The sequence below is a fragment of the Rhinoderma darwinii genome, chromosome 1 (assembly GCF_050947455.1).
Source record: "Rhinoderma darwinii isolate aRhiDar2 chromosome 1, aRhiDar2.hap1, whole genome shotgun sequence".
NCBI classification, from domain to species: Eukaryota; Metazoa; Chordata; class Amphibia; order Anura; family Rhinodermatidae; genus Rhinoderma; species Rhinoderma darwinii.
The window spans coordinates 635,639,305-635,660,895 of NC_134687.1; the positions used below are offsets into that span (position 1 = coordinate 635,639,305).

The 21,591-nt window shown below is 41.8% G+C and overlaps 1 protein-coding gene across 2 annotated transcripts; it reads right to left on the reverse strand.

Moving 5' to 3' along the window:
• Positions 1-9,573: 9,573 nt before the first annotated feature.
• Positions 9,574-21,307, reverse strand: LOC142675278 (oocyte zinc finger protein XlCOF29-like). 2 transcript variants are annotated; one of them, XM_075847226.1, is made up of 3 exons: positions 21,213-21,307; positions 12,449-12,612; positions 9,574-12,078 (listed from the first exon to the last, which is right to left on the reverse strand). In XM_075847226.1, the coding sequence occupies exons 2-3, from the start codon at positions 12,524-12,526 to the stop codon at positions 11,845-11,847; spliced, it is 312 nt and encodes a 103-aa protein (XP_075703341.1). In that variant the 5' UTR covers positions 12,527-12,612; positions 21,213-21,307; the 3' UTR covers positions 9,574-11,844. The 2 variants fall into 2 exon arrangements, with proteins under 2 accessions (XP_075703341.1, XP_075703343.1); XM_075847228.1 differs by lacking the exon at positions 21,213-21,307 and adding an exon at positions 20,951-20,983.
• Positions 21,308-21,591: the final 284 nt, after the last annotated feature.

A 21,591-nucleotide genomic window follows, 5' to 3' on the forward strand; every position in this document is an offset into this window, starting at 1 on the left:
GGCTTCTGAGGGGTTAATCGGCGGGGAGCTCCGCGATCGGTCCCGGCACATTGAGCAGTGATAGTCTGCTGTCGGAAACAGCAGCTATCACAGCTCATGAACGCGCCCCGCGCGAACGGCGCCGTGTTTACTCCATGACCTACTATTAGGTCACTGAGCGCGAACGCTACAGTTAGCATGACCTAATAGTAGGTCATGGAGCGTTAAGGGGTTAATTTTTAGTGCCCAAATCTGTGCCCAATTATTGCCACTGGAGACACACCCCATAAACTGTTAAGCAGGTTCTCCCGATATGTGGTCATAAACTGCTTTTTGGGCACAGTGTAGGGCATAGAAGGGAGGGAGCACCATTTGGAACACAGATTTTGCTTGGTTGTAATTTTGTTTGGGGTATTACTGGTCTACCAGTTTATAATGTGTGTGCATATGTAAGCTGGGCAGAGTACATCAGGGCATAATACGGTGGTATAGTAATGGGGTAAATAATACAATTATCCATGGGTGTTTGTTAAGGAATCCTTTATGCACAGCCCAACGTCGCACTGATGGATGATGTCCTTTTTTATCCCCCTTTCAGAACACTCTGCACCTTTTTTGGGACCTTTCCTTCTTTGTAGTTTAGGAATCTTTCCTAGCAAAGTGTTGTCCTGGTAGAATATGGGCACCCTCGCTTCCTGCAGATGGGCTATGACATTCCAGATTCCCAAATATTAAGGCCTGGTTACCAATTCTTAAAACTATTAGGAAAGTTCCCCTCTGACCTCCCCATTTTGGCATACGTCTTGTGAATGGATCCTTGTATTTGTTGGACAGATACAGGAAATGTAGGGCTCTAACGATATGTGAAAAAAATCCCAAATTGTGAAACTCCTACATTACATGTCATTGCACGTGACGGTATTAAGACTTCAACATGGCCGCCAGTGCCCACAGTAATGGCCAACAACACTCTTTTTACCTTGTGATGTGCACGGCCGGTAGTTTTCCATCATGACCTCCTCGTACAGATCCTTGTGTCCTTCTAGATACTCCCACTCCTCCATGGAGAAATAGACAGTGACATCCTGACACCTTATAGGAACCTGACACACACAATGATACAGAAAAAAGGAGATTTTTGAAGCAGCACTAGTCCCGAGTATGGTGCGGTGCACGCTGTCAAGCCAGGCAAACCCACTCCAGCACAATGTATATCCAAAGAAGTAGTAGGACAACAGCACACGTCTTCAAATCATCAAAGTGGTTTTATTGTCAAGACATCCACAAACGACAAGCAACGTTTCGACCCATAGTGAGTGAAGGGTCTTTGTCAAGCCTAACATTATGTCTAAAAACATCGTTATAAATGGGTGAATACAAATGATCACATGGCCCATTCCAACCAGTGAACATCGTGAATCTGGTCTCCCAGGTGAAGCATACATTAGTCTTAATGACATACATCAAATAGTTATATAATCTTCAAAAACGTGCAAAACTACAATGTGTAATACATCTTTAATACATCATCATCAATAATATATCAATCATTGTTATTACAATAGAAAAGTGAAGGAGGAAAGTTCACCACACTCCAGGTTCCAGCTACGATCACAGAGCTCTACTGTGCATGCTCAGCAATCAATCATCTCTGCTGTGCAAAAAATAAATAAAGACCAGCGTTCGATCAAAAATGGTAATCAAAGTATGTATAAATGTAAGACATCCTCAGTCATAACAGGAATCCATCATACTGCAGCTCCATATCTGTATATTTTGAGGCAAAATTAATTCAATAATTAAAAACGTCTTCACTCTGTATAAGTCACATGTGAACAGGGCAGACGGAGGGAGAAGGGATCAGGTTCATATTACTTCATGATATCAATCACTAGAAGTTAAATATAAGACATCCTCAGTCATAAACAAGAATCCATCATACTGCAGCTCCAAATCTGTATATTTTTGAGGCAAAATTAATTCGATAATTAAAAACGCCTTCACTCTGTTTAAGTCACATGTGAACAGGGCAGACGGAGGGAGAAGGGATCAGGTTCATATTGCTACATGATATCAATCCCTAGGAGTTAATGTCATCAAATACTGTTTAGTGTTAAACCGCCTACATAAATCGGATCACCGAAGTGATTCAAAAACTTTCTAGGGAATGCTTGTAACTTCTGTCCGACAAATCATGTTGGACAATTATATCGCACAAAACACGAGATTTATATAATGATGAAAAAACGCCTTCATTCCGTGATGTTAAGTCACATGTGAACAGGGCAGACGGAAGGAAAAGGGATCAGGTTCATATTACTACATGATATCAATCACTAAAAGTTAGTGTCATCAAATACTCTTTAGTGTTAATTAGCCTACATAAATCGAATCACTCAAAGTGATTAAAAGACTTTCTAGGAAATGCTCGTAATAACTGTCCAACAAATCATGTCGGACACCTATACCGCACAGAACACGAGATTTATATAATGATGATAGAGCATCAACCATAGCCCACCCAATCAAAAAATCACTATACTCAAAAACATTGCATAAAAAATACAGATGGATGCCAACATGAAAGGAACCGCTATAATCTTCGTTCTGATCATAAATCCGCTGGCGTGTGGTGAATAAACCTCCATCACGAACATGCTCAAATCTGTAAGAAATATTCCAAAAATATCAAGACCCTCAGGAATACAAGACGATGCAAAAAATAGATGCTACACAATGTGTCAGAAATCACCCATCAAGTGTACAATATTAAAATTAAAAAAATGTTAAAAACAGCAATGGGATTTCAGAGTCCAGGAATTATCTTGTATTCTAGATTCAAACCTTTGGGGTATAGGGAATCTAACTCAAAGATCCAACGTAATTCTTTCTTTTTCAATAGCTTCTGTCTATCCCCTCCCCTCCTGAGTATCGGGACACAATCTATTACCCTAAATCTCAATTGATTTAACTGATGATTCTTTTCAATAAAATGCCTTGGTAATGGAAGTTCCATCATTTTCTTTCTGATTGTACTTTTATGCTTATTAATTCTCAATTTAATAGGCATAGTTGTCTCTCCTATGTAAATCAATGAACAAGGACATGTAATCATATATACAACGAAATCTGAATTGCATGTAAATCTGTGTCTGATATTAAAGACCCTCCCCGTATGTGGATGCTGAAAACTATTCCCTTTCACAATATTATTGCAATTGCAGCAATTCAGACAGGGAAAATTACCATTTTTGGGGGGGCAAAGTAGTAATTGTGTATTTTTCTTTCTACTACCCACGTCTGACTTAACCAGAGTGTCTCTGATATTCTTAGTCCTCCGATATGACATAATGGGTGGTATTCTCAACGTGTCAATCTCATTATGTCCCTTGGACACTATAGGCCAATTCTTTCGCAGAATGTTACCTATGCGACCACTCAAATTGCCAAAAGTTGATATAAATGGTATACGTTCAACTTGTACACCCTTAATATTGGATTCCAAACTATTGTCTAGTCTATCCTTATGTTTCTGTACAAGTTTCCTAGGATAACCTCTCTTCTTAAATTTATTACACATCTGAGTCAACCTAATTTGTTTCTGTGTAGTATCTGACACAATCCTATCTACCCTCAATAATTGACTCCATGGTAACGACTCAATCATGTGTCTAGGATGGTTACTACTATATAAAAGGAGATTATTTCTGTCTGTGGGTTTCACAAATAAATCTGTGGAAAATACTCCGTCTTTCCATTGTACCAAAGTGTCCAAAAATTGTAATTCTCGATCAGAACAAACCATGGTAAATTGAAGAGCTGGAATATGAGTGTTAAGTTCTAACAAAAACTGATCAAGACCCAACCTATCACCTTCCCATATGACAAAAATGTCATCAATAAATCTCCACCAGCAGCGGATGTGACCCATATGGGGGGAGGTGTAGACATACTCCTCCTCAAAGGTGGACATGAAGATGTTCGCGTACGTTGGGGCCACGTTGGACCCCATCGCCGTCCCCCTTAGCTGTAAATAGAACTGGTCACCAAAGAGAAAATAATTCTTCCTTAGTACCAGCTCCAACAGCTGGAGGATGAAGCGTCTACACCCTGGGTCACATCCGGTGTTGGCGAGACATTTCTCTATTGCCCTTAAACCTCTATTGTGTTCAATGCTAGTATATAGAGATACAATATCAAATGATACAAGTAATACAGGACCACTGGCCTCAATCAGTTGTAATTTATGTAAAAAATCTGTTGTATCTTTAATGTAAGACGAGGCCTTCAAAACATGTTCTCTCAGGATTTTGTCAAGGAAGATTGCAATATTATTAAAAATTGAACCCCTCCCCGACACAATTGGTCTGCCTGGGGGGGCATGGAGATTTTTGTGAATCTTAGGTAGTGTATATAATATCGGAGTAATTGGTTCCTCCACCTTCAGAAACTTCCCCAATTGTTGGTCAATAATACCCTGTTCCACTGCAACATCAATAATACCTTTGATCTCTTTCAATAGCTCTAACTTGGGGTCTCTAGGTAACAATTGATATATCTCACTATCTGCCAATTGACTATAAATCTCTGACTCATATTTACTACTGTCCAAAATGACCGTGGCTCCACCTTTATCGGCCTGCTTTATGGTAATCTCCTTATTATTCATAAGTTCCTTTAAAGCCTTCCTTTCCTTATTTGTAAGATTCAAATTACCCCTTGTATCATGTATAGTACTCTCTTTTAATGATTTAATCTCATCTAACACAATCTTTGAAAACGTATCAATAATCGGGCTAGAGGGAGGCATATATGAGCTAGTTGGTCTAAGACCCAATTTGCTAGACTGAAACATACAATCAGAATCACTTTTCTCACAGACAGTAACATTATCTTTGGAAAACATTACTTTAAGGTTCAGACGTCTAAAAAAACTTTTAAGATCAAGATCCAATTGGAACCAATCAACATCAGTATCAAGACAAAATGAAAGACCCTTCTGTAACACCTGAAGTTGGTCATTCGTGAGGTCTATAGATGAGATATTTACCACTATATTTTCGTTCTTGGAGGGTTCCTCCTCATTGGGGGTCTCGATCTCGAACGAAATCGGCCTCTTGCGTTGCCGTTGGTGTTTCCGTCCACCCCTCCTAGACCGTCCATACTTCCAAGTGGACCTTTGTCTAAAAAAGGTGCATGATTGGCGTCATCGGTTGAATCAGAATCACCGGTAGTGTATAACAGGTTGCCACTCCCCAATTTCCTCGGTTTTCTCCGCCTCTGGGAAGGACCATATGAATTCATATTTTGCCAATTGTAGATTTTACCATTGCGATAGTCCTCCAAATCCCGATGCCATTTATCTCTTTTCGTTCTCTCTATCTCGGTCTTCACTCTATCCAAATTCATGGAGATTTTCTCCTTTAGAGAACCAAAAATTAGCTCATTGGAAGATTGGACAATTGACACTTCAACTTCCTTCAATTTATTTTCAATCAATGCAATTTCTGATTGTAGATATTCCACATTGAGAAGTATTAAATCGAAGGCATATTTATTAGATATGTGTTCAAACTTCGTACAGAAGTACTCATTATTAGGAAACAGATTCGGGCGTAAATGTGATCTTAAGCCTCTGGGGATTCTCTGTGCCTTGTAGTACTCCAATAATGTGGATAGATGTAACTCCAGTGAAATCTTTCTTTTAGCTTCACTTTCATATTGCCTCTTCAAGGCATCCATTGATGGAGTACTTAAAAACGCTGAATCATAAGTTGCACTCTGTACAATCCTTAACGCATCCTCATTGCTGTATGCGAATGTCTTTGACATACCTTGTAAAGTTGATGCACTAGAAAGTGCGGTAGTATCTCGGGAAATCAAGCCCATAGCACTGGGCGGATTCGGATTCATTCTCCAAAAGTGCACGCCTCTGTGGTTTGATATCAGAAAAAAGGAGATTTTTGAAGCAGCACTAGTCCCGAGTATGGTGCGGTGCACGCTGTCAAGCCAAGCAAACCCACTCCAGCACAATGTATATCCAAAGAAGTAGTAGGACAACAGCACACGTCTTCAAATCATCAAAGTGGTTTTATTGTCAAGACATCCACAAACGACAAGCAACGTTTCGACCCATAGTGAGTGAAGGGTCTTTGTCAAGCCTAACATTATGTCTAAAAACATCGTTATAAATGGGTGAATACAAATGATCACATGGCCCATTCCAACCAGTGAACATCGTGAATCTGGTCTCCCAGGTGAAGCATACATTAGTCTTAATGACATACATCAAATAGTTATATAATCTTCAAAAACGTGCAAAACTACAATGTGTAATACATCTTTAATACATCATCATCAATAATATATCAATCATTGTTATTACAATAGAAAAGTGAAGGAGGAAAGTTCACCACACTCCAGGTTCCAGCTACGATCACAGAGCTCTACTGTGCATGCTCAGCAATCAATCATCTCTGCTGTGCAAAAAATAAATAAAGACCAGCGTTCGATCAAAAATGGTAATCAAAGTATGTATAAATGTAAGACATCCTCAGTCATAACAGGAATCCATCATACTGCAGCTCCATATCTGTATATTTTGAGGCAAAATTAATTCAATAATTAAAAACGTCTTCACTCTGTATAAGTCACATGTGAACAGGGCAGACGGAGGGAGAAGGGATCAGGTTCATATTACTTCATGATATCAATCACTAGAAGTTAAATATAAGACATCCTCAGTCATAAACAAGAATCCATCATACTGCAGCTCCAAATCTGTATATTTTTGAGGCAAAATTAATTCGATAATTAAAAACGCCTTCACTCTGTTTAAGTCACATGTGAACAGGGCAGACGGAGGGAGAAGGGATCAGGTTCATATTGCTACATGATATCAATCCCTAGGAGTTAATGTCATCAAATACTGTTTAGTGTTAAACCGCCTACATAAATCGGATCACCGAAGTGATTCAAAAACTTTCTAGGGAATGCTTGTAACTTCTGTCCGACAAATCATGTTGGACAATTATATCGCACAAAACACGAGATTTATATAATGATGAAAAAACGCCTTCATTCCGTGATGTTAAGTCACATGTGAACAGGGCAGACGGAAGGAAAAGGGATCAGGTTCATATTACTACATGATATCAATCACTAAAAGTTAGTGTCATCAAATACTCTTTAGTGTTAATTAGCCTACATAAATCGAATCACTCAAAGTGATTAAAAGACTTTCTAGGAAATGCTCGTAATAACTGTCCAACAAATCATGTCGGACACCTATACCGCACAGAACACGAGATTTATATAATGATGATAGAGCATCAACCATAGCCCACCCAATCAAAAAATCACTATACTCAAAAACATTGCATAAAAAATACAGATGGATGCCAACATGAAAGGAACCGCTATAATCTTCGTTCTGATCATAAATCCGCTGGCGTGTGGTGAATAAACCTCCATCACGAACATGCTCAAATCTGTAAGAAATATTCCAAAAATATCAAGACCCTCAGGAATACAAGACGATGCAAAAAATAGATGCTACACAATGTGTCAGAAATCACCCATCAAGTGTACAATATTAAAATTAAAAAAATGTTAAAAACAGCAATGGGATTTCAGAGTCCAGGAATTATCTTGTATTCTAGATTCAAACCTTTGGGGTATAGGGAATCTAACTCAAAGATCCAACGTAATTCTTTCTTTTTCAATAGCTTCTGTCTATCCCCTCCCCTCCTGAGTATCGGGACACAATCTATTACCCTAAATCTCAATTGATTTAACTGATGATTCTTTTCAATAAAATGCCTTGGTAATGGAAGTTCCATCATTTTCTTTCTGATTGTACTTTTATGCTTATTAATTCTCAATTTAATAGGCATAGTTGTCTCTCCTATGTAAATCAATGAACAAGGACATGTAATCATATATACAACGAAATCTGAATTGCATGTAAATCTGTGTCTGATATTAAAGACCCTCCCCGTATGTGGATGCTGAAAACTATTCCCTTTCACAATATTATTGCAATTGCAGCAATTCAGACAGGGAAAATTACCATTTTTGGGGGGGCAAAGTAGTAATTGTGTATTTTTCTTTCTACTACCCACGTCTGACTTAACCAGAGTGTCTCTGATATTCTTAGTCCTCCGATATGACATAATGGGTGGTATTCTCAACGTGTCAATCTCATTATGTCCCTTGGACACTATAGGCCAATTCTTTCGCAGAATGTTACCTATGCGACCACTCAAATTGCCAAAAGTTGATATAAATGGTATACGTTCAACTTGTACACCCTTAATATTGGATTCCAAACTATTGTCTAGTCTATCCTTATGTTTCTGTACAAGTTTCCTAGGATAACCTCTCTTCTTAAATTTATTACACATCTGAGTCAACCTAATTTGTTTCTGTGTAGTATCTGACACAAACCTATCTACCCTCAATAATTGACTCCATGGTAACGACTCAATCATGTGTCTAGGATGGTTACTACTATATAAAAGGAGATTATTTCTGTCTGTGGGTTTCACAAATAAATCTGTGGAAAATACTCCGTCTTTCCATTGTACCAAAGTGTCCAAAAATTGTAATTCTCGATCAGAACAAACCATGGTAAATTGAAGAGCTGGAATATGAGTGTTAAGTTCTAACAAAAACTGATCAAGACCCAACCTATCACCTTCCCATATGACAAAAATGTCATCAATAAATCTCCACCAGCAGCGGATGTGACCCATATGGGGGGAGGTGTAGACATACTCCTCCTCAAAGGTGGACATGAAGATGTTCGCGTACGTTGGGGCCACGTTGGACCCCATCGCCGTCCCCCTTAGCTGTAAATAGAACTGGTCACCAAAGAGAAAATAATTCTTCCTTAGTACCAGCTCCAACAGCTGGAGGATGAAGCGTCTACACCCTGGGTCACATCCGGTGCTGGCGAGACATTTCTCTATTGCCCTTAAACCTCTATTGTGTTCAATGCTAGTATATAGAGATACAATATCAAATGATACAAGTAATACAGGACCACTGGCCTCAATCAGTTGTAATTTATGTAAAAAATCTGTTGTATCTTTAATGTAAGACGAGGCCTTCAAAACATGTTCTCTCAGGATTTTGTCAAGGAAGATTGCAATATTATTAAAAATTGAACCCCTCCCCGACACAATTGGTCTGCCTGGGGGGGCATGGAGATTTTTGTGAATCTTAGGTAGTGTATATAATATCGGAGTAATTGGTTCCTCCACCTTCAGAAATTACAATTTTTGGACACTTTGGTACAATGGAAAGACGGAGTATTTTCCACAGATTTATTTGTGAAACCCACAGACAGAAATAATCTCCTTTTATATAGTAGTAACCATCCTAGACACATGATTGAGTCGTTACCATGGAGTCAATTATTGAGGGTAGATAGGATTGTGTCAGATACTACACAGAAACAAATTAGGTTGACTCAGATGTGTAATAAATTTAAGAAGAGAGGTTATCCTAGGAAACTTGTACAGAAACATAAGGATAGACTAGACAATAGTTTGGAATCCAATATTAAGTGTGTACAAGTTGAACGTATACCATTTATATCAACTTTTGGCAATTTGAGTGGTCGCATAGGTAACATTCTGCGAAAGAATTGGCCTATAGTGTCCAAGGGACATAATGAGATTGACACGTTGAGAATACCACCCATTATGTCATATCGGAGGACTAAGAATATCAGAGACACTCTGGTTAAGTCAGACGTGGGTAGTAGAAAGAAAAATACACAATTACTACTTTGCCCCCCCAAAAATGGTAATTTTCCCTGTCTGAATTGCTGCAATTGCAATAATATTGTGAAAGGGAATAGTTTTCAGCATCCACATACGGGGAGGGTCTTTAATATCAGACACAGATTTACATGCAATTCAGATTTCGTTGTATATATGATTACATGTCCTTGTTCATTGATTTACATAGGAGAGACAACTATGCCTATTAAATTGAGAATTAATAAGCATAAAAGTACAATCAGAAAGAAAATGATGGAACTTCCATTACCAAGGCATTTTATTGAAAAGAATCATCAGTTAAATCAATTGAGATTTAGGGTAATAGATTGTGTCCCGATACTCAGGAGGGGAGGGGATAGACAGAAGCTATTGAAAAAGAAAGAATTACGTTGGATCTTTGAGTTAGATTCCCTATACCCCAAAGGTTTGAATCTAGAATACAAGATAATTCCTGGACTCTGAAATCCCATTGCTGTTTTTAACATTTTTTTAATTTTAATATTGTACACTTGATGGGTGATTTCTGACACATTGTGTAGCATCTATTTTTTGCATCGTCTTGTATTCCTGAGGGTCTTGATATTTTTGGAATATTTCTTACAGATTTGAGCATGTTCGTGATGGAGGTTTATTCACCACACGCCAGCGGATTTATGATCAGAACGAAGATTATAGCGGTTCCTTTCATGTTGGCATCCATCTGTATTTTTTATGCAATGTTTTTGAGTATAGTGATTTTTTGATTGGGTGGGCTATGGTTGATGCTCTATCATCATTATATAAATCCCGTGTTCTGTGCGGTATAGGTGTCCGACATGATTTGTTGGACAGTTATTACGAGCATTTCCTAGAAAGTCTTTTAATCACTTTGAGTGATTCGATTTATGTAGGCTAATTAACACTAAAGAGTATTTGATGACACTAACTTTTAGTGATTGATATCATGTAGTAATATGAACCTGATCCCTTTTCCTTCCGTCTGCCCTGTTCACATGTGACTTAACATCACGGAATGAAGGCGTTTTTTCATCATTATATAAATCTCGTGTTTTGTGCGATATAATTGTCCAACATGATTTGTCGGACAGAAGTTACAAGCATTCCCTAGAAAGTTTTTGAATCACTTCGGTGATCCGATTTATGTAGGCGGTTTAACACTAAACAGTATTTGATGACATTAACTCCTAGGGATTGATATCATGTAGCAATATGAACCTGATCCCTTCTCCCTCCGTCTGCCCTGTTCACATGTGACTTAAACAGAGTGAAGGCGTTTTTAATTATCGAATTAATTTTGCCTCAAAAATATACAGATTTGGAGCTGCAGTATGATGGATTCTTGTTTATGACTGAGGATGTCTTATATTTAACTTCTAGTGATTGATATCATGAAGTAATATGAACCTGATCCCTTCTCCCTCCGTCTGCCCTGTTCACATGTGACTTATACAGAGTGAAGACGTTTTTAATTATTGAATTAATTTTGCCTCAAAATATACAGATATGGAGCTGCAGTATGATGGATTCCTGTTATGACTGAGGATGTCTTACATTTATACATACTTTGATTACCATTTTTGATCGAACGCTGGTCTTTATTTATTTTTTGCACAGCAGAGATGATTGATTGCTGAGCATGCACAGTAGAGCTCTGTGATCGTAGCTGGAACCTGGAGTGTGGTGAACTTTCCTCCTTCACTTTTCTATTGTAATAACAATGATTGATATATTATTGATGATGATGTATTAAAGATGTATTACACATTGTAGTTTTGCACGTTTTTGAAGATTATATAACTATTTGATGTATGTCATTAAGACTAATGTATGCTTCACCTGGGAGACCAGATTCACGATGTTCACTGGTTGGAATGGGCCATGTGATCATTTGTATTCACCCATTTATAACGATGTTTTTAGACATAATGTTAGGCTTGACAAAGACCCTTCACTCACTATGGGTCGAAACGTTGCTTGTCGTTTGTGGATGTCTTGACAATAAAACCACTTTGATGATTTGAAGACGTGTGCTGTTGTCCTACTACTTCTTTGGATACACACAATGATACAGTCATCACCCAGACACTTCCAGTGCTGTTACTGTAGAATTTCCCAGCAGTGTCACCTCTCCAGTCAGCAGCTCCATCATCTTGTAGATCAGTTCTAAGATCTTATTATTGTTCTTCTCATGTATCCGGGAGTGAGGGGGAGGCTCTGTGATGGGGCTCTGACTACTGCTCCAGCCTCCTGACTCATGGATGATGGGAGTCGCACAGTCACCCGATGTCTTCTTCACTGTTGTGTACTCCTGTGTATGGAGAAAGACATTTAGCGGAAAGAATTCCTTCCTGACTCCAAATCTGGCGATCAAAATAAAACCCGGGATCAACAACCCATCCCCAGAAATCTAGTACAAATATCTGTAATATTATTACACTCAAGAAAGACAGCTAGGGACCTTAAGGACCATTTCAGTGAATACACCGTGACAACTTCCTCATGCAGAGAGTCCCATAGTGTGACTGCTCTTACAGTAAAGAACTCCTCATACTGTATGTTGAATCCTTCTTGGAAGGTCTGGACGCTGTTATACAGGACACTGGTTTTTTCCTATTACTTCCTATTATGTATTGTCCCTTCCCTATATGTGACTTGTTCTATAATGTAGAAAAGTTTACCTCTCCGCTCAATAGGTAGATGATCTCCAAGGTGAAGTCTAATATTCTTCTGCTCATCTCATTCCTGTCCTTGTCCATCCTTGGTGGGTCATTCAGGAGAAGGAACGTTGTGGAGGAGAAGATGAGAAAACAGGAGGAACTGGAGGATCTAGTACTGCAGACGTCTTTATGAAGGAAGGAGAAGATGCAAATCATACAGGGGACAACATCATGTGTGACATACAGAACCTCACTTATTGATCATTGAGAGAAATATCTTCTCAGAGCCGTCACCACATGGAATAAAGGGGTATTCCCAACACGGACATTTCTCCCCAGGATGCGCCAGAAATGTCTGATAGATGCGGCTCCACCTCTGGCCGTGCTCGGCTGTTTCTGGAACTCCTATACATGTGAATGGAGAGAGTCGTGCACATGTGTGGTCACCTCTCCATTCATTCTCCACCTGGATGTAGTCATCACCTCACCAGGCGTGTCGGGGACCTCCGTTCTCCACATAGAGGTGGGATCCCCACATATCAGACATTTATGGTATATCTCTCAGGTGAGAAGAGTAAAATGAAGACATTTCCCCCCAGACAATGAAGACCTGACTCCTAACAACCTGACACATGGTGGATACTAGGGTTGTCACGATACCAGAATTTGGACTTCGATACCGATACTTCGTGTAGTATTGCGATTTTCGATACCAAAACGATACTTTGCCAACAGTAACAAAAAAAAAAAAAGTTCTTCCATTTTCTGATGTGAGGCGCGAGGTGTGATGAATTTTGAATGTGCCTCACATTAATAGTAATTAACCCCATTATGTTTCTCAGTCATAATGGACAATATTGGGTTAATGTGTAAAGTACATGATGGGGTTAATTACTATTGATGTAAGCCACATGAAGATTAGATTCATCACACCTCGTGCCTCACATTAATAAGTTAAAGAAAGCATGTTTTAATTTTATTTTTTACAGCGCACACATCATAAATGACGCAAAAAAAATTGTTGTGCAGGTTATTACGGCCGCGCCAATATCAAATATGTGTATTTTATGTATTGAGACTTATTTTAATGTTTATTATAAAAAATGTAGGTCTATTTTTTTTATTTAACATTACTTTATGTTTTTACTTTTTTATTTTTAACTTTTAATGTACTGGCATATATCTATATAATGATAGTACACAGGCAGTTGTTAGGATATACCTCAGTATGCCCTAACAACAGGAAATATGGTCAGACAACCCTGGGGTCCCTCAATGGACCCTGGGCTGTCTGCCCATATATGGTATGTCCCTCAATCGTGTCACAGGGAAGAGCCACAGGAATTCCCTTTGACACGATCCAAAGGGCATCCCCTTCTCATTTTACCCTGAATGCTGCAGTCAGCTTTGATCGCAGCATTCAGGGGAAAAGGGGTGGAGATGAGAGGTTTCCCTGATCTCCACCAGCAGGGCTGCGGCTGTGTAATACAGTCATTGCCCCGCTCCTGACAACAAGTGCGCACGAGTTCAGGTGATGCGGCTGGCGTTGCACTAATGAGCGCAGGCACTGAAGACAGAACACGGGGGTGTTTTGCGGTGCGCCCGCCATGTTCTGTTTTCAGTGTCAGCAATCATTAGTGCAGCGCTGGTCGCATCACCTCATGCTGACCCCGCGCACTTGTCAGGACTCTGGAGCGGGGCAATGACTATATTACACAGCTGCAGCCCCGCTCTCATACATTCATGTGTACAATGCTAAGCGGTGCAGCCGCCCAGCTTAGTATCGAAATACATAAAAGAACTGTATTAAACCGTTTGAGAGTGCACGGTATCGAAACAGTATCGAAGTTTTGATGCATCGTGCATTCATAGCGCATACTGGGGAGACATTGCCGACATCTCACAAGACATTGGACACACTATGCAGTCAGTGCTTGATATAAACCGTGAGGTTCTGCAGCAGCTTAGATTACATGATCTATGAAGGGAAACTATCATGTAGAACATGCAGTGTGATCTGTATGCATTATGTTATATCACATGAGGAGCGGAGCAGTTTGATTTATTGTTCTGTGGGATAAGATTCAGTATAATTTTGTAATTTACTCATTTAACCCCTTCCTGCACATATCTTTACAGCGCTGGTGGGATGTACGTCCTGCAAAGCGACATGAAAAGCGCAAAGGTGGTGCATGTAAAAGTAGCGGAGCTTAATATGTATGTAAGGTCCCGGCAGCAAAGTGTGTGTAGAAGCACAAGACTCTGGGCTCCCTGTGTATGTAAGGTCCTGGCAGTGCAGTGTGTACACAATAGGCAATGCAGTGTGTGGGAGCTAGAGACTGAGCATCATGTATGTAAGGGTATGTTCACACGGCCTATTTACGGACGTAATTCGGGCGTTTTTGCCCCGAATTACGTCTGAAAATAGCGCCTCAATAGCGCTGACAAACATCTGCCCATTGAAAGCAATGGGCAGACGTTTGTCTGTTCACACGAGGCGTATATTTACGCGCCGCTGTCAAATGACGGCGCGCAAATAGACGCCCGCGTCAAAGAAGTGACCTGTCACTTCTTTGGCCGTAATTGGAGCCGCTATTCATTGACTCCAATGAATAGCAGCGCTAATTACGGCCGTAATTAACGCGGCGTTCAAGCGCCCGCACATGCCGGTACGGCTGAAATTACGGGGATGTTTTCAGGCTGAAACATCCCCGTAATTTCAGCCGTTACGGACCCCCGCCGTGTGAACATACCCTTAGATTATTTTAGTGCAGTGTTTATATGCAGAAGACTGAGACTGACTAACAGACTGTGCTCCGTGAATTTGCAAGATCCTAGCAGTGCAGCGTGTGCATGTAAGGTCCTGGTAGTGAAGTGTATGTGTGGTCCTGGCAGTGCAGTGTGTGTATGTAAAGTCCTGGCAGTGCAGCGTGTGTGTGTGTGTGTGTGTGTGTGTGTGTGTGTGTGTGTGTGTATAAAGTCCTGGCAGTGCAGCGTGTGTATATAAGGTCCTGGCAGGGCGGTGCGTGTAAGGTCCTGGTAGTGAAGTGTATGTATGTAAAGTCCTGACAGTGCAGCGTGTGTGTATAAAGTCCTGGCAGTGCAGTGTGTGTGTATGTAAGGTCCTGGCAGTGCAGTTTGTGTATATAAGGTCCTGGCAGTGCAGTGTGTGTGTATATAAGGTCCTGGCAGGGCAGTGCGTGTAAGGTCCTGTCAGTGTGTGGAAGCTGGAGACTGAGCATCATGTGCATGTAAGATTCTATTAATGTAGTGTTTGGATGCAGAAGACTCTTAGGGTATGTTCACACGGCGGGGGTCCGTAACGGCTGAAATTACGGGGATGTTTCAGCCTGAAAACATCCCCGTAAATTCAGCCGTACCGGCATGTGCAGGCGCTTGAACGCCGCGTCAATTACGGCCGTAATTAGCGCTGCTATTCATTGGAGTCAATGAATAGCGGCTACAAATACGGCCAAAGAAGTGACAGGTCACTTCTTCTACGCGGGCGTCTATTTACGCGCCGTCATTTGACAGCGGCGCGTAAATATACGCCTCGTGTGAACAGACAAACGTCTGCCCATTGCTTTCAATGGGCAGATGTTTGTCAGCGCTATTGAGGCGCTATTTTCAGACGTAATTCGGGGCAAAAACGCCCGAATTACGTCCGTAAATAGGCCGTGTGAACATACCCTTAGGTCGATGTATGGTCCTGGCAGCGCAGCGTATGTATATGTAAGGTCCTGGCTGCGCAGCGTATGTATATGTAAGGTCCTGGCAGCGCAGTGTGTGTATGTATGGTCCTAGCAGTGCAGTGTATGTATGTGTAAGGTCCTGGCAATGCAATGCATAGAAGCAGTAGACTCGTGTGTATGTAAGATCCCAGCAGTGTAGTGTGTGGAAGTAGGAGACTCTGATCTCCCTGTGTATGTAAGGTCCTGGCAGTGCATCATATGTATGTAGGGTCCTGGCTGTGAAGGGAGTGCATGCAAGTTACTGGCAGCGTGTGCATGTCAGGGCCTAGCAGAGCAGCGAGTAAATGTAAGGTCCTGGCAGTGCAGCATGTGCATGTAAGGTCCTGGCAGTGCAGTGTGTGTATATAAGGTTCTGGCTGTGCAGTGGGTGTATGTAAGGTCCTGGCAGGGCAGTATATATAAGGTCCCGGCAGTGCAGTGTGTATAGAAGGTCCTGGCAGTGCAGTGTATATATAAGGTCCTGGCAGTGCGGTGTGTGTATGGAAGTTCGTGGCAGTGCAGTGTGTGTATGGAATGTCCTGGCAGTGCACTGTGTGTATATAAGATCCTGGCAGTGCACTGTGTGTATATAAGGTCCTGGCAGTGCACTGTGTGTATATATAAGGTCCTGGCAGTGCACTGTGTGTATATATAAGGTCCTGGCAGTGCACTGTGTGTGTATATATAAGGTCCTGGCAGTGCACTGTCTGTATATACGGTTCTGGCAGTGCAGTGTATACACCAGGTCCTGGCAGTGCAGTGTGTGTGTGTGTATACAAGGTCCTGGCAGTGCAGTGTGTGTATATACAAAGTCCTGGCAGTGCAGTGTGTGTGTGTGTGTGTGTGTGTGTGTGTGTGTGTGTGTGTGTGTGTGTGTGTGTATATAAGGTCCTGGCAGTGCAGTGTGCATACAAGGTCCTGGCAGTGCAGTGTGTGTGTGTGTGTGTGTGTATATATATATATATATATATATATATAAATAAGGTCCTGGCAGTGCAGTGTGCATACAAGATCCTGGCAGTGCAGTGTGCATACAAGGTCCTGGCAGTGCAGTGTGTGTGTGTGTGTGTGTGTGTGTGTGTGTGTGTGTGTGTGTGTGTGTGTGTGTGTGTGTGTGTGTATATATATAAGGTCCTGGCAGAGCAGTGTGTGTGTGTATATAAGGTCCTGGCAGAGCAGTGTGTGTGTGTATATAAGGTCCTGGCAGTGCAGTGTGTGTGTGCATATAAGGTCTTGGCAGTGCAGTGTGTGTATATAAGGTCCTGGCAGTGCAGTGTGTGTGTGCATATAAGGTCTTGGCAGTGCAGTGTGTATAAGGTCCTGGCAGTGCAGTGTGTGTATATACAAAGTCCTGGCAGTGCAGTGTATATACAAGGCCCTGGCAATCTAGTGTGTATACAAGGTTCTGACAGTGCAGTGTGTGTGTGCGCATATAAGGTCTTGCCAGTGCAGTGTGTATATAAGGTCCTGGCTGTGCAGTGTGTGTATATGTAAGGCCTTGGCAGTGCGTGTATATACAGTGATGGAAATAAGTATTTGATCCCTTGCTGATTTTGTAAGTTTGCCCACTGTCAAAGACATGAACAGTCTAGAATTTTTAGGGTAGGTTAATTTTACCAGTGAGAGATAGATTATATGAAAAAAAAACAACATAAAATCACTTTGTCAAAATTATATATATTTATTTGCATTGTGCACAGAGAAATAAGTATTTGATCCCTTTGGCAAACAAGACTTAATACTTGGTGGCAAAACCCTTGTTGGCAAGCACAGCAGTCAGACGTTTTTTGTAGTTGATGGTGAGGTTTGCACACATGTTAGATCGAATTTTGGCCCACTCCTCTTTGCAGATCATCTGTAAATCATTAAGATTTCGAGGCTGTCGCTTGGCAACTTGGATCTTCAGCTCCCTCCATAAGTTTTCGATGGGATTAGGGTCTGGAGACTGGCTAGGCCACTCCATGACCTTAATGTGCTTCTTTTTGAGCCACTCATTTGTTGCCTTGGCTGTATGTTTCGGGTCATTGTCGTGCTGGAAGACCCAGCCACGAGCCAATTTTAATGTCCTGGTGGAGGGAAGGAGGTTGTCACTCAGGATTTGACGGTACATGGCTCCATCCATTCTCCCATTGATGCGGTGAAGTAGTCCTGTGCCCTTAGCAGAGAAACACCCCCAAAACATAATGTTTCCACCTCCATGCTTGACAGTGAGGACGGTGTTCTTTGGGTCATAGGCAGCATTTCTCTTCCTCCAAACACAGCGAGTTGAGTTAATGCCAAAGAGCTCAATTTTAGTCTCATCTGACCACAGCACCTTCTCCCAATCACTCTCAGAATCATCCTGATGTTCATTTGCAAACTTCAGATGGGCCTGTACATGTGCCTTCTTGAGCAGGGGGACCTTGCGGGCACTGCAGGATTTTAATCCATTACGGCGTAATGTGTTACCAATGGTTTTCTTGGTGACTGTGGTCCCAGCTGCCTTGAGATCATTAACAAGTTCCCCCTGTGTAGTTTTCGGCTGAGCTCTCACCTTTCTCAGGATCAAGGTTACCCCATGAGGTGAGATTTTGCATGCAGCCCCAGATCGATGTCGATTGACAGTCATTTTGTATGTCTTCCATTTTCTTACTATTGCACCAACAGTTGTCTCCTTCTCACCCAGCATCTTACTTATGGTTTTGTAGCCCATTCCAGCCTTGTGCAGGTCTATGATCTTGTCCCTGACATCCTTAGAAAGCTCTTTGGTCTTGCCCATGTTGTAGAAGTTAGAGTCAGACTGATGAATTGAGTCTGTGGACAGGAGTCTTTTATACAGGTGACCATGTAAGACAGCTGTCTTTAATGCAGGCACCAAGTTGATTTGGAGCGTGTAACTGGTCTGGAGGAGGCTGAACTCTTAATGGTTGGTAGGGGATCAAATACTTATTTCTCTGTGCACAATGCAAATAAATATATATAATTTTGACAATGTTATTTTCAGGTTTTTTTTTTTATATAATCTATCTCTCACTGGTAAAATTGACCTAGCCTAAAAATTCTAGACTGTTCATGTCTTTGACAGTGGGCAAACTTACAAAATCAGCAAGGGATCAAATACTTATTTCCTTCACTGTAAGGTCTTGGCAGTGCAGTGTGTATATGTAAGGTCCTGGCAGTGCAGTGTGTATATGTAAGGTCCTGGCAGTGCAGTGTGTGTATATAAGGTCCTGGCAGTGCAGTGTGTGTATATAAGGTCCTGGCAGTGCAGTGTGTGTATATAAGGTCCTGGCAGTGCAGTGTGTGTACATAAGGTCCTGGCAGTGCAGTGTGTGTACATAAGGTCCTGGCAGTGCAGTGTGTGTACATAAGGTCCTGGCAGTGCAGTGTGTATATAAGGTCCTGGCAGTGCAGTGTGTATATGTAAGGTCCTGGCAGTGCAGTGTGTATATAAGGTCCTGGCAGTGCAGTGTGTGTACATAAGGTCCTGGCAGTGCAGTGTGTGTGTACATAAGGTCCTGGCAGTGCAGTGTGTGTACATAAGGTCCTGGCAGTGCAGTGTGTGTACATAAGGTCCTGGCAGTGCAGTGTGTGTACATAAGGTCCTGGCAGTGCAGTGTGTGTACATAAGGTCCTGGCAGTGCAGTGTGTGTACATAAGGTCCTGGCAGTGCAGTGTGTGTATATAAGGTCCTGGCAGTGCAGTGTGTATGGAAGGTTCTGGCAGTGCAGTGTGTATGGAAGGTCCTGGCAGTGCAGTGTGTGTATATAAGGTCCTGGCAGTGCAGTGTGTATGGAAGGTTCTGGCAGTGCAGTGTGTGTATTTAAGGTCCTGGCAGTGCAGTGTGTATGGAAGGTTCTGGCAGGGCAGTGTGTGTATATAAGGTCCTGGCAGTGCAGTGTGTGTACATAAGGCCCTGGCAGTGCAGTGTGTGTACATAAGGTCCTGGCAGTGCAGTGTGTGTACATAAGGTCCTGGCAGTGCAGTGTGTGTATATAAGGTCCTGGCAGTGCAGTGTGTGTACATAAGGTCCTGGCAGTGCAGTGTGTGTATATAAGGTCCTGGCAGTGCAGTGTGTGTGTATATAAGGTTCTGGCAGTGCAGTGTGTATGGAAGGTCCTGGCAGTGCAGTGTGTGTATATAAGATCCTGGCAGTGCAGTGTGTATATAAGGTACTATGACGTTCGTTTGGTTCGGTCTCTTATAACACACAGGGGAGTACACTATATCATAATTTTCTCAAACAACAGGATTGTGTAACGTCAAGGATTTCCCCAACTGTGTGATTATATTTATTAAAACTAAAATTAAACTAAATTACAATGACATAAATAGTGCAGAATATTTGGTTACTGTATTAACCACACATAGGACATAGAAATGTGAGTTAAGAAGTGCCCACGGACAGCCACTATTATTAATAATAATATTACAGTGTTGGTAGCTGGAGCAGAGGGATAAATATTCCACTATAAATGCAGAGCTTGGCCATACTGAAGGGTGAAGAAACTGTGGACTAATGACTGGAGGCATTCACACCCCGAGCGGAGCTCCACGCCTGCACCCTCTGTACCCTACTAAATACCTTCTGATTGTCTACATGGAATAATATAACAATAAATGTATAAATCAACCGCCACCTATAGTGGAGTCTTCAGGGGAGATCAGCGGCTTGTATTACCGTATCACCACCGCCATTGTGGCTGATAACGGAGAGAACACCCACCTGCTCTTGCCCTATAATATGCTTACCTTACGACTGCATCATGGCTGATAACAGAGAGAACACCCGCCTGCCCTATAGTATGCTTACCTTACCACTGCATCATGGCTGATAACAGAGAGAACACCCGCCTGCCCTATAATATGCTTACTTTACCACTGCATCATGGCTGACAACAGAGAGAACACCCGCCTGCTCTTGCCCTATAATATGCTTACCTTACCACTGCATCATGGCTGATAATAGAGAGAACACCTGCCTGCTCCTGCCCTATAATATGCTTAACTTACAACTGCATCATGGTTCATCACAGAGAGAACACCCGATTGCTCCTGCTCTATAACATGCTTACCTTACCACTGCATCATGGCTGATAACAGAGAGAATACCCGACCAGCGCTGCTCTCTTGGTAGCTGCTATTTCCTAGAGAGATAAAGGACCTTTGATGACGTCATGCTCATGTGACCAGACTCTTGTGTGGGGGGCTGCTGCACTTCCGCCCTGTACACTGGATTTTATACATGAAATACCACCAGAGGAAGGGAAGTCACAGCTGCGATGCTCTGCAGGGACTGACTGCGTGCCCTGTCTCCCTAGAGAGGCAATGTATTGTAGGGACTGGTGAATTGGGAGACAATGCTCTGCCTGGACTGGGGACTCTGGCTGCACTGTCTTTCTGGGCATGAACTGCTCTGTCAGGACTGGGGACTTTGGCTGCACTCTACTCTTG

Coding starts and splice junctions, on each gene's coding strand:
- LOC142675278 (XM_075847226.1), bottom strand. CDS start 12,526: ATGGACAAGGACAGGAATGAGATGAGCAGAAGAATATTAGACTTCACC. Junction 12,079..12,448: donor TCTACCTATTGAGCGGAGAG/GTAAACTTTTCT, acceptor CTCCATACACAG/GAGTACACAACAGTGAAGAA.